This window comes from Sapajus apella, unplaced genomic scaffold, assembly GCF_009761245.1.
Source record: "Sapajus apella isolate SASKATOON/1434 unplaced genomic scaffold, GSC_monkey_1.0 scaffold110, whole genome shotgun sequence".
In the NCBI taxonomy this organism is placed as follows: Eukaryota; Metazoa; Chordata; class Mammalia; order Primates; family Cebidae; genus Sapajus; species Sapajus apella.
The window spans coordinates 5,706,035-5,718,914 of NW_022437050.1; the positions used below are offsets into that span (position 1 = coordinate 5,706,035).

The 12,880-nt window shown below is 50.1% G+C and overlaps 1 protein-coding gene across 1 annotated transcript in view; it reads right to left on the reverse strand.

The window, feature by feature from the left end:
• FBXL18 (F-box and leucine rich repeat protein 18) overlaps window positions 1-8,271 on the reverse strand; it is a 37,572-nt gene extending 29,301 nt beyond the window's left edge. The window contains exon 1 of the mRNA XM_032259632.1: window positions 8,121-8,271. Coding sequence (XP_032115523.1) covers window positions 8,121-8,138 — 18 coding nt within the window. The 5' untranslated portion in view covers window positions 8,139-8,271. The remainder of the gene's footprint in view (window positions 1-8,120) is intronic.
• Between the last annotated feature and the right edge of the window lie 4,609 nt (window positions 8,272-12,880).

The following is a 12,880-nucleotide window of genomic DNA, read 5'->3' on the forward strand; positions in this document are numbered from 1 at the left end:
TCATGCCTGCAATCCCAGCACTTTGGGAGGCCAAGGAGGGCAGATCATGAGGTCAGGAGACCAAGACCATCCTGACTAACACGGTGAAACCCCATCTCTACTAAAAATACAAAAAAAAAATTAGCCAGGCGTGGTGGCACTCGCCTGTGGTCCCAGCTCCTCGGAGGCTGAGGCAGAAGAATTGTTTGAACCCAGGAGGTGGAGGTTGCAGTGAGCCGAGATCACGCCACTGCACTCCAGCCTGGGCGAGTGAGCAAGATTCGGCCTCAAAAAAAAAAAAATCAGATTCCAGCCAGGCGTGGTGGCTCACACCTGTAATCCCAGCACTTTCGGGTAGCCAAGGCAGGAAGACCAATTAAGCCCAGGAATTTAAGACCACCCTGGGGAACACAGCCAACACCCCTCTCTCTACAAAAAATACAAATAAAAAAATTAGCCAGGCGCAGTGGCTCAAGCCTGTAATCCCAGCACTTTGGGAGGCCGAGGCAGGTGGATCACAAGGTCAAGAGATCGAGACCATCCTGGTCAACATGGTGAAACCCCGTCTCTACTAAAAATACAAAACATCAGCTGGGCATGGTGGTGGGTGCCTGCAATCCCAGCTACTCAGGAGGTTGAGGCAGGAGAATTGCTTGAACCCGGGAGGTGAAGGTTGCGGTGAGCTGAGATCGTGCCATTGCACTCCAGCCTGGGTAACAAGAGTGAAACTCCGTCTCAAAAAAAAAAAAATTAGGAGCTGGGTGCAGTGGCTCAAATCTGTAATCTCAGCACTTTGGGAGACTAAGTAGGGGAAGATCACTTGAGTCCAGGAGTTCAAGATAGTTGAAACAACACAGCAAGACCTTGTCTTAAAAATAATAATCAAGGCCGGGCGCGGTGGCTCAAGCCTGTAATCCCAGCACTTTGGGAGGCCGAGGCGGGTGGATCACGAGGTCAAGAGATCGAGACCATCCTGGTCAACATGGTGAAACCCCGTCTCTACTAAAAATACAAAAAATTAGCTGGGCATGGTGGTGCGTGCCTGTAATCCCAGCTACTCAGGAGGCTGAGGCAGGAGAATTGCCTGAACCCAGGAGGCAGAGGTTGCGGTGAGCCGAGATCACGCCAGTGCACTCCAGCCTGGGTAACATGAGTGAAACTCCGTCTCAAAAAAAAATAATAATAATAATAATAATCATCATCATCATCATCATCATCAAATAAACCAAAAAATATTTTACAAATTACCAGGACAAGGCTGAGCATGATGGCTCACACCTGTAATCCCAGCACTCTGGGAGGCCAAGGAGAGCAGATCACAAAGGCAAGAGATTGAGACCATCCTGGCCATCATGGTGAAACCCTGTCTCTACTAAAAATACAAAAATTAGCCGGGCGTGGTGGTGGACACCTGTAATCCCAGCTACTCGGGAGGCTGAGGCAAGAGAACTTGAACCCAGGAGGTGGAGGTTGCAGTGAGCTGAGATCGCACCAGGGCAACAAGAGCGAGACTCCAGCCTGGGTGAGAGAGAGAGACCTTATCTCCAAAAAAAAAAAAAAAAAAAGACAATTAAATAAAAATCAGATTCCTGGAACCCACCCCAGACATGTGGAGTCCATCCTCAAATGATAGGCTCCCAAATCAGGGCAACCTTTATCAGAATCAGAGACAACCTTTATCAGAGCCAGAGACAGCCTTTACCAGAGCCAGAGACAACCTTTATCAGAACCAGAGACAACCTTTATCAGAGCCAGAGACAGCCTTTATCAGAGCCAGAGACAACCTTTATCAGAGCCAGAGACAACCTTTATCAGAGCCAGAGACAGCCTTTATCAGAACCAGTGACAGTCTTCATCAGAACCAGGGACAATCCTTATCAGAACCAGGGACAATCCTTATCAAAAACTGAACTGTACCACTCCCAATTCCTGATTTGCAAACTTATGAAAGAATGCCATGGCAGAGCTCACATGATAAGAGTGAGAACTTAGGGCAAAACACTATTAAAAACTCCAGCATTGGGCCATGCACAAAAATGTTGTGCTCATGCCTGTAATCCCAGCACTTTCAGAGGCCGAGGTGTGCGGATCAGCTGAGGTCAGGAGTTTGAGACCAGCCTGGGCAACATGGTGAAATCCCATCTCTACTAAAAATACAAAAATTATCTGAGCATGGTGGCAGGCACCTGTAATCCAATCCCAGCTACTCAGGAGGCTAAGGTGAGAATCTCTTGAACCCAGGAGGCGGAGGTTGCAATGAGCCGAGATCACACCACGGCATTCCAGCCTGGGTGACAGAGCAAGACTCCATCTCAAAAAAAACTCCAGCATCATATAGATTTCACAGTTACACTACTACACTGAATTGTTCTTTTTTTTTTTTGAGACCAAGTTTCGCTCTTGTTGCGCAGGCTGGAGTATAATAGCACAATCTTGGCTCACTGCAACTTCTGCCTCCTGGGTTCAGTGATTCTCCCACCTCAGCCTCCCGAGTAGCTGGGATTAGAAGCATGTGCCACCACGCCCGGCTAAATTTCTATTTTTAGGAGAGACAGAGTTTCTCCATGTTAGTCAGGCTGTCTTGAACTCCTGACCTCAGGCCTGCCTCAGCCTCCCAAAGTGGAGGGATTACAGGCATGAGCCTGAATTTTTCTTAAAACTACATAGAAATTGGCCGGGTGCAGTGGCTCACACCTGTAATACTAGCACTTTAGGAGTCAGGGGTGGGTGGATCACCTGAAGTCAGGAGTTCCAAGACCAGCCTGACCAACTTGGTGAAACCCCATCTCTGCTAAAAATATAAAAATTAGCTGGGCCTGGTGGCAGGCACCTGTAATCCCATCTACTCAGGAGGCTGAGGCAGGGAGAACTGCTTGAACCCGGGAGGTGAAGGTTGCCGTGAGCCGAGATCACACCACTGCACTCCAGCCTGGGCGACAGAGTGAGACTCTGCCTCAAAAGAAAAAAAAAAAAAAAAAAAAAAAACAGGTTGCAGCCTGGGCAAAGTGGCGAAACCCCGTCTCTACAAAAAATACAAAAAACTAGTTGGGCATGGTGGCGTGCACCTGTAGTCAGTCCCAGCTACTCAGGAGGTCAAGGTGGGAGGATCACCTGAGCCCAGGAAGTGGAGGCTGCAGTGAGCCGCGATGCAGCCACTGCACTCCAACCTGGGACACAGAGACAGACTTTGTCTCAAAAAAAAAAAAAAAAAAAAAACAAAACTAAAGGCCAGGCGAGGTGGCTCACGCCTGTAATCCTAGCACCTTGCTTGGGAGGCCGAGGCAGGCAGATCGCCTGAAGTCAGGAGTTCCAAGAACAGCCTGACCAACTTGGAGAAACCGCATCTCTACTAAAAATACAAAGTTAGCGAGGCATGATAATGCATGCCTGTAATCCCAGCTACTCAGGAGGCTGAGGCAGGAGAGTCACTTGAACCCGGAAGGCAGAGGTTGCAGTGAGTCGAGATCACACCATTGCACTCCAGCCTGGGCAACTAGAGCAAAATTCTACCTCAAAAAAATAAAAAAATCTAGGTAACTGGCCAGAGGTCAGAGGGCAAGCAATGCCTGCCACAGGGCCTGAGCTGCTAAGCCCAGAGCCTCCCTTCCCTCCACCACCAGGAAAGGGCAGTGGGGGCTTCTGGACAGGTTCCCACCAGGCACTTCAATCCTGAGGTCTCCTGAAATTCCAATTCAGGGGTAAGTGGTAGGCCCTGGAATGTGCTTACCAGGCACACTAGGAACCATCGACTATAATGACAACTTGAAAGTGGTTTAAAGAGTTTAGTTATTCGCTAAACTCTGTGTTGTATGTACTTTTCAGAATATGTAACATTTCAGTTTTTTCAAAAGCCTTTTTTTGTAGAGACGAGGTTTTGCCATGTTGCCCAGGCTGGTGTCCAACTCCTGAGCTCAAGTGATGTGTGCCCAGCCTAGTTTTTTCAAAAGTTAAGCAAAACGCTGGGCGCGGTAGCTCACGCTTGTAATCCCAGCACTTTGGGAGGCCAAGGCGGACAGATCACAAAGTCAAGAAATCGAACCACGCTGGCCAACATGCTGAAACCCCGTCTCTACGAAAAATACGAAAAATTAGCTGGGTGTGGTGGTATGCACCTGTAATCGCAGCTACTCAGGAGACTAAGGCAGGTGAATCACATGAACCCAAGAGGCGAAGGTTGCAGGAAGCCGAGATCACACCATTGCACTCCAGCCCAGGTGACAATGCAAGACTCCGTCTCAAAAAAAAAAAAAAAAAAAAAAAAAAAGATGTCTGGGATGTGCTTTAATTAATCCAAGGTGGGCAAGAGAGGTGGGGAAGAGTGGGGAGAGAGAGCAGGGCAGAGATGAACCCAGATGGGTTCATCTGAAACTAGACAACAGTGTGTAGAAGCAAGTTCATTATACCATTCTTCTACAAATGGGTGAAGTTTTACATTATAAAATAGTGTTGGCCGGGCGCAATGGCTCATGCCTGTAATCCCAGCACTTTGGGAGGCTGAGGCAGGCAGATCACCTGAGGTCAGGAGTTTGAAACCAGCCTGGTCAACATGAGGAAACCTTGTCTCTACTAAAAATACAAAAATTAGCCAGGCATGGTGGCAGGCGCCTGTGATCCGAGCTACTCAGGAGGCTGAGGGAGGACAATCACTTGAACCCTGGAGACGGAGGTTGCAGTGAGATCATGCCATTGCACTCCAGCCTGGGCAACAGAGCAAGACACAGTCTCAAACAAAACAAAACTGACCGGGTGCGGTGGCTCACGCCTTTAACCCCAGCACTTTGGAAGGCCAAAGTGGGAGGATCGCTTGAGCCCAGGAGTTGGAGACCAGCCTGAGCAACATAACAAGAAATTTTAAAAGTGTTTAATCGCAGGCATGATCTGAAGGGATAACCAGTGTTAAGGTCTTTTTTTTTTTTCTTTTTGAGCCGGAGTTTCACCCTTGTTGCCCAGGCTGGAGTGCAATAGAACGATCTCAGCTCACTGCAACCTCCACCTCCTGCGTTCAAGCAATTCTCCTCCAGAGTAACTGGGACTACAGGCATGCACCACCACGCCCGGCTAATTTTGTATTTTTAGTAGAGACGGCGTTTCTCCACGTTGGTCAGGGTGGTCTCAAACTCCCGACCTCAGGTGATCCATCTGCCTCAGCCTCCCAAAGTGCTGGAATTACTGGCGGGAGCCACCGCGCCAGCCATTTCTTAAGGTCTTTACTGTTTGTCCACTGCCCCTCTTCTTAGGACTTTGCTATCTACCTGGCATTTCCTGGGCTGTCCCTGAGATACAGCACTGATACCACCAGCCTATGCATAAGCTGTCCCCTTGACCAGACATGCCACCCAGCAAGGGAAACTGCGGCGACACTCTCATACTTCAGCTCAAAAGCTCCCTCCTCAGGGAAGCCCTCCCAGTACTCTCCAGGCACACTTAACTCACCGCCTCCCACAGCTGACCAGTTCTCCACTCCCAGCCTCATCGGACAAACTGTCATAGTTTCCCCACTACTCCAGGAATGCCTTCAGAACAGGGAGCGTTTTTTATTTAATGGTTTTGTTTGAGGCAGGGTTTCACTCTATCTCCCAAGCAGGAATGCAGTATGATCATAGCTCATTGCAGCCTTGGCCTCCTGGGCTCAAGTGATCTTCCTGCCTCAGCCTCCCAAGTAGATGGGACTATAGGTGCAGGTCCCCACACCAGGCTAATTTTGTAATTTTTGTAGAAATGGGATCTTGTTTTGTTTTGAGACAGAGTCTTGCTCTGTTGCTATGCTGGAGTGCAGTGGCATGATCTAGGCTCACTGCAACCTCTGCCTCCCAGGTTCAAGCAATTCTCCTGCCTCAGCTTCCTGAGTAGCTGGGACTACAGGTGTCTGCCACCATGCCCAGCTAATTTTTTGTTTTAACTTTTTGATTTTTTAGTTTAATTTTTTGATTTTTTTAGAGAGACGGAGTTTTACCATGTTCGCCAGGATGGTCTCAACCTCCTGACCTCGTGATCCACCTGCCTCGGCCTCCCAAAGTGCTGGGATTACAGGTGTGAGCCACCACCCTCAGCTAATTTTCGTATTTTCTGTAGAGACAGGGTTTCCACGTTGCCCACGGTGGTCTCGAACTCCTGGTCTCAAGCAATCAGTCTACCTTGGCCTCCCAAAGTGCTGGGATTACAGGCGTGAGCCACCATGCCCTGCTGGGAGCATGTTTAATACCTAAGAAAAGCAAGTACTGAACCATGTGAAGTGCTATTAAAAAAAAAAAAAAGCAGAGCCTGGCTCGGGCACAGTAGCACACATCTGTAATCCCAGCACTTTGGAAGACCAAGGCAGGCAGATCACCTGAGGTCAGGAGTTCAAGACCAGCCTGGCCAACGTGGTAAAAGCCCATCTCTACTAAAAATACAAAACATTGGCAGGGTGCAATGGCTCAGGCCTGCAGTCCTAGCATTTTGGGAGGCTGAGGCGGGTGGATCATGAGGTCAGGAGTTGGAGACCAGCCTGCGCAACAGAGTGAAACCCCATCTCTACTAAAGATACAAAAAAATTAGCCAGGCATGGTGGCAGGCACCACCAGCTACTCAGGAGGCTGAGGCAGGGGAATCGCTTGAACCCTGGGGGGTGGAGATTGCAGTATGCCAAGATTGCACCATTGCACTCCAGCCAGGCCACAGTGCGAGACTCCTTCTAATAAGAAAAAAAAAAAAAAAAATTAGCTGGGTATGGTGGCCGGCTCCTATAATCCCAGCTACTTGGGAGGCCAAGCCAAGAGAATTGCTTGAACCGGGAGGCGGAGGTTGCAGTGAGCCAAGATTGCGCCATGCACTCCAGCCCAGGCAACAGTGCAAGACTCTGTCTCAAAAAAAAAATATATATATATACAAAAAATTAGTTGGGAGTGGTGGTCGGCTCCTGTAATCCCAGCTACTTGGGAAGCGGAGCCAGGAGAATCGCCTGAACTCATGAGGCAGAGGTTGCAGTGAGCTAAGATCCAGCCATTGCACTCGAGCCTGGGGAATAGAGTGAAACCCGATCTCCAAAAAAGAAAAAAAAAAAAAAAAAAAAAAAAAAAGAGGGGACTTTGAGCTGGAACTCTGTAAGATCAAGGTAGCAGGACTCCCTTTCTTCCCTGACCCCAACCAAGCACACACAACTAACTGGAATCTGCTCACACAGCCATGCTACCCCAGAACTCCTCCTCTGGAGGTGGAACTTTCATTTCACTCTTATCATCAATCTGCGATTGGGTCACACACCGTTCCTTGTCAATCAAGAAGCCACTGGGGTCATTTCTAGGCCAAGATCACTTCAAATTAAGAGGGGCAGTCAGCACAGTGACCCCCAGCAATTTCCACAGACCCCTGCTCCATCACTTTGAGGAAGACAGTTGAATCTCTCCTGCTCCCTAGAACCCAGGCAAGCTCCTAAATCTGCGAAGTGCATCCAACGGTCTGAGTCCTGAAAGATGACAGATACCAACCCAGGTGCCCATACAGATAAGCAGGAAGCATGAACGGGAAGCCGCTAATCAGAGTCTAGAGTGCCTGCTACACCCCTGTCTGCAGAGACAATACCTTTCACCACATTACAGGGACGCAGCGAGCTTCTCCATCAGACCCAGATTTGTGGAGTGTTAGGAAAGAATTCCAGGGTATGCTGTAAGTCCCCCAGTGAAATGGCTTTTCCTCCATCACCCACCCCCCCATCCCCCGCCACGTCATTCAGCAGGCAGGCTCCAGAGAGAAGTGGGCTGGGGCTGAAACCGAGCATCCAGAGATAGAAGATGGAATGGGACGTGGGCACGGAGGGGGAATGTCCCAGGGCTGCAGGGGACCAGCCAAGGAACTGGGGCACCGGGGAAGGGGTCTCGGAGGAGCCTGGACACTCGGGACGGAGAGGCGGGGGCAACTCTGCCGATCAGGAATGGACGAGCGAAGGGAAAGACAGCTTGTGCCTTCCGAGGCAGGGCAGGCGTCTGGGGGACAGGATGCGGGAAGGACGGGAGCAGGAGCAAGGCCAGAGTCCGGATGGGAAGGACGTGGCGTGGTAGGGGTCGGGATGGAAAGGATGCAAGGAAACCCAGGTCGGATGTAAGAACCCAGAGAGACCCAGGCCACTGAGGCAGAAGCAGTGCGGAGAGAGGCGCGGACTGTACCTCTCCGGAGCTGGCCATGTCGCTGGCGGGGCCGAGCCGCGGCCTCGGGAGCCGCAACCTCGGGACCTCCCACCTGCCGGGCTAGGGATGCTCGAAGCCGGCGCGTCCGCGGCTCAACCAAGACCCCGGCAAGAGCGGGTCTCGTCACTTCCGGCGCCCGTCTACACGCACTTCCGCTCGCCCGCAGGTGGGCACCGGGCGGCCGCCATGTTGGATGTGGCTCCGCCCGAAGACCTGCTGGAGTGCAGGGGTGCCAGGAAGGGCTCTAGGGACCTCCGCCTCTTCTCTGAGCTCGTTCCTAGACCTTTCTGCCCTCTGCACCCTCCTTTCCAGCCACCCGGCCTTCTGCTGCCGGCCCAGCACGGCCCCCGCCAGGCTTTTGCATTTGCTTTTCCCACTCCCTGCCATATGCAAAAGCCACAGGTCAGACCCTCTCTGAGCACCCCGCATGGAATAGCGTCGCCTCTTCTCCATTTTCACACACGCCCTGAAACTTAACTCTAATCATGTGTGTTTCTCTATAGCTTTTTTTTTTTTTTGAGACGGAGTTTCGCCCTTGTTACCCAGGCTGGAGTGCAATGGCGCGATCTCAGCTCACCGCAACCTCCGCCTCTTGGGTTCAGGCAATTCTCCTGCCTCAGCCTCCTGAGTAGCTGGGATTACAGGCACGCGCTATCATGCTCAGCTAATGTTTTGTATTTTTAGTAGAGACGGGGTTTCACCATGTTGACCAGGATGGTCTTGATCTCTTGACCCTCGTGATCCACCCGCCTCGGCCTCCCAAAGTGCTGGGGTTACAGGCGTGAGCCACCGCGCCTGGCCCTCTCTATAGCTTTTTGCACCGTATGACGACTGTATCTTTTTTTATTTTTGGCCCTCCCCCTCATAAACTAATAAACTGTAAGCAGGGACAGGATTTCCCAATACCTGGAACTATCCCAGGAATGCAATAGACACTGAATACATATTTGCTAAGTAAATATGAATGTATGTGCCCTCACACTTAAGCGTTTGCATTTCTGTTTTTTTTTTATTTTTTTGTCTTTATTGGGAAGAGTGTTCCTCTCTTGTTACCCAGGCTGGAGTGCAATGGCTCGATCTCGGCTCACCGCAACCTCCGCCTCCTGGGTTCAGGCAATTCTCCTGCCTCAGCCTCCTGAGTAGCTGGGATTACAGGCACGTGCCACCATGCCCAGCTAATGTTTTGTAGTTTTAGTAGAGACGGGGTTTCACCGTGTTGACCAGGATGGTCTCGATCTCTTGACCTCGTGATCCACCCGCCTCGGCCTCCCAAAGTGCTGGGATTACAGGCTTGAGCCACCGCACCCGGCAGTCGTTTGCATTTCAAGATAATTAGACCCGGCCAGGGGCGGTGGCTCACGCCTGTAATCCCACCATTTTGGGAGGGCGAGGCGTGCGGATCATCTGAGGTCAGAAGTTCAAGACCAGCCTGGCCAACGTGGTGAAACCCAGTGTCTACTAAAAATACAACAATTAGGCCAGGCTAGGTGGCTCACACCTGTAATCCCAGCACTTCGGGAGGCCAAGGTGGGCGGATCACGAGGTCAGGATATCGAGACCATCCTGGCCAACATAATAAAAGCCCGACTCTACTAAAAATACAAAAATTAGATGGATGTGATGGCAAGCGCTTGTAATCCCAGCTGCTCGGGAGGCTGAGGCAGGAGAATCGCTTGAACCCGGGGGCCAGAAATTGCAGTGAGCCAAGATGGCACCACTGCACTCCAGAGGCAGAGATAAACTCTGTCTCAAAAAAAAAAAAAAAAAATCCCTGGGATTCACGCCTGTAATACCAGCACTTTGGGAGGCTGAGGTGGGCAAATCACAAGGTCAAGAATTCGAGACCAGCCTGGCCAACAAGGTGAAAACCATCTCTACTAAAAATACAACAAATTAGCTGGGTGTGTGATGGGCGCCTATAATCTCAGCTCCTCGGGAGCCTAGGCAGGAGAATCACTTGAACCCAGGAGGCAGAGGCTGCAGTGAGCTGAGATCATGCCACCAGCCCGGCGGCAGTTCCAGACTCTGTCTCCAAAAAAAAAAAAAAAATCCCTGGGGAAAGAAAGTTCATTCTCTGGAATCCAAAGAACTGGATTTGAGGCCAAGCACAGTGGCTCACACCTGTAATCCTAGCATTTTGGGAGGCCAAGGCAGGAGGATTGCTTGAGCCCAGAAGTTTGAGATCAGCCTGGGCAACATAACAAGACTTCTCTCTACAGAAAATTAAGATGAAGAAAAAAAAAAGAACTAGATTTGAATACTGGAACTGACTTCTGGATGACCCAAAGCAAGTGTATTCATTTTCTTTCTTTATTTTTTGAGATGGAGTCTCTGTCACCGAGGCTGGAGTGCAGTGGCGTGATCTCGGCTTTCTGCAACCTCTGACTCCTGGGTTCAAGTGATTCTCTTGCCTCAGCCTCCCAAGTATCTGGGACTACAGGCACATGCCACCACGCCGAGCTAATTTTTGTATTTTTAGTAGAGATGGCATTTCGCTGTGTTGGCCAGGCTGGTCTCAAACTTCTAACCTCAGGTGATCCACCCACCTCAGCCTCCCAAAGTGCCGGAATTATAGGCGTGAGCCACCTTGACGGTCATGTTTTCATTTTCTTTCTTTTCTTTTTTTTCTGAATGGAGTCTCGCTCTGTCATCCAGGCTGGAGTGCAGTGGCACAATCTCAGCTAACTGCAACCTCCGCCTCCTGGTTTCAAGTGATTACCCTGCCTCAGCCTCCTGAGTAGCTGGGACTAGAGGTGCCTGCCACTACACCTGGCTAATTAGATGGTCTCAATCGCCTGACCTCGTGATCCACCTGCCTCGGCCTCTCAAAGTGCTGGGATTACAGGCGTGAGCCACCGCGCCCGGCCGGTGTATTCGTTTTCTAGGGCTGGCCTAACAAAGTATCACAAACTGGGTAGCTTACACAGCAGAAATGTTTTCTCTCACAGTTCCAGAGGCCAGAAACTGGAAATAAAGATGATAGTATATCATACTCCCTTCAAAGTTTCTAGGGAAGGAGTCTCCCTTGCTTTTTCCTTTGAATTTTTTATTTTTATTTTTTATAGAGATGAAGTCTCACTGTGTTACCCAAGCTGGTATTGAACTCCTGGGCTCAAGTGACTCTCTTGCCTCAGCCTCCCAAAGTGCTGCAATTACAGGTGTGAGACACCGTGCCGACCTTTTTCCTAGCTTGGGTGGTTCCCTGCAATCCTTGGAGTCCTTCGGCCTGCAGCTCATCACTCCAAGGTCTTCCTCCGTCTTCAGGTGGCCTTCTCCCCACTGTCTCTCCGTATGTCCTCTCCTCGTCCTCTAAGGACACCAGTCATACTGGATTTAAGGGCTCCTCTTAATCCAGTAAAATTTCACCTTAACTAATTGCATCAGCAAAGACCCCAGTGCAAACAAGGCCACATTCTGAGGTTCAGGTGGACATGAATATTTGGGGGGCGCTGTTCGGTTCAAGCGATTCTCCTGCCTCAGCCTCTAGAGTAGCTGGGCTTACAGGCATGGGCCACCACATCCGGCTAATTTTTTATATTTTTTGAGACAGAGTCTGGCTCTGTCACCCAGGCTGGAATACAGTGGCACAATCTTGGCTCACTGCAACCTCTGCCTCCTGGGTTCAAGTGATTCTCCTGCCTCAGCCTCCCGAGTAGCTGGGATTACAGGTGCCTGCCACCACGCCTGGCTAATTTTTGTATTTTTAGTAGAGACAAGTTTCACCATGTTGGTCAGGCTGGTCTTGAACTCCTGACCTCAAGTGATCCGCCTGCCTCACCCTCCCAAAGTGCTAGAATTACAGGTGTGAGCCACCACTCCAGGCTTGAACTGCATTTCTGAACTTCTCACTCCTGGGGATTCTCCCACTCAAACCTAATGGCCTGAGGGTCATTGCATGAGCTACTTGCCCTGTTAAGGCCCTCATCCCAACTCTGGCTAATTTCTCTTCTTCTTCCTCACATCCCTTCTGCAGAAGCTCTACCCTTCCCAAGACCATGTTGTGGTTCTCTGTCATAACCTCTGCCATTGTCCCTCGGAATATTCCTAGACGGCATTTATCACTGTGGATATTTATCACTACTCACCGTTTTGGCTAAAATCAAGTGTACCATCACCGTGGATAATTACATATTCATTTTGATTAATTAAATATTTAAGTAATTAGATATTCATATTTGATTAATTAAATATTCACATTTAATTACAGGTGGCTCACACCTGTAATCCCAGTGCTTTGGAAGGCGGAGGCAGGAGAATTACTTGAGACCAGGAGTTTCAGACCAGCGAAGGCAATATAGCAACACCCCATCTCTATGAAAGGTTTTTAAAAATTATCCAGGTGAGGCCAGGTGCAGTGGCTCACGCCTATAATCCCAGCACTTTGGGATACCAAGGTGGGTGGATTGCTTGAGTTCAGGAGTTTGAGACCAGCCTGGACAACATGGTAAAACCCGGTCTCCACCAAAAAATACAAAAAAATTAGCCGGCCATGGTGGCTTATGCCTGTAGTCCCAACTACCTGGAAGGCTGAGGTGGGAGAATCACTTGAGCCTGGGAGGTGGAGGTTGCAGTGAGCCAAGATCGCACCAATGCACTCCAGCCTGAGCAACAGAGCAAGACCCTATAGCAAGAAAAAAAAATCAGGTGAGGTGACACACACCTGTAGCCCCAGCTAATGTAGCAGGCTGAGGCAGAAGGATTGCTGGAGCCTGGGAGGTCAAGGTTGCAATGAACTGTGA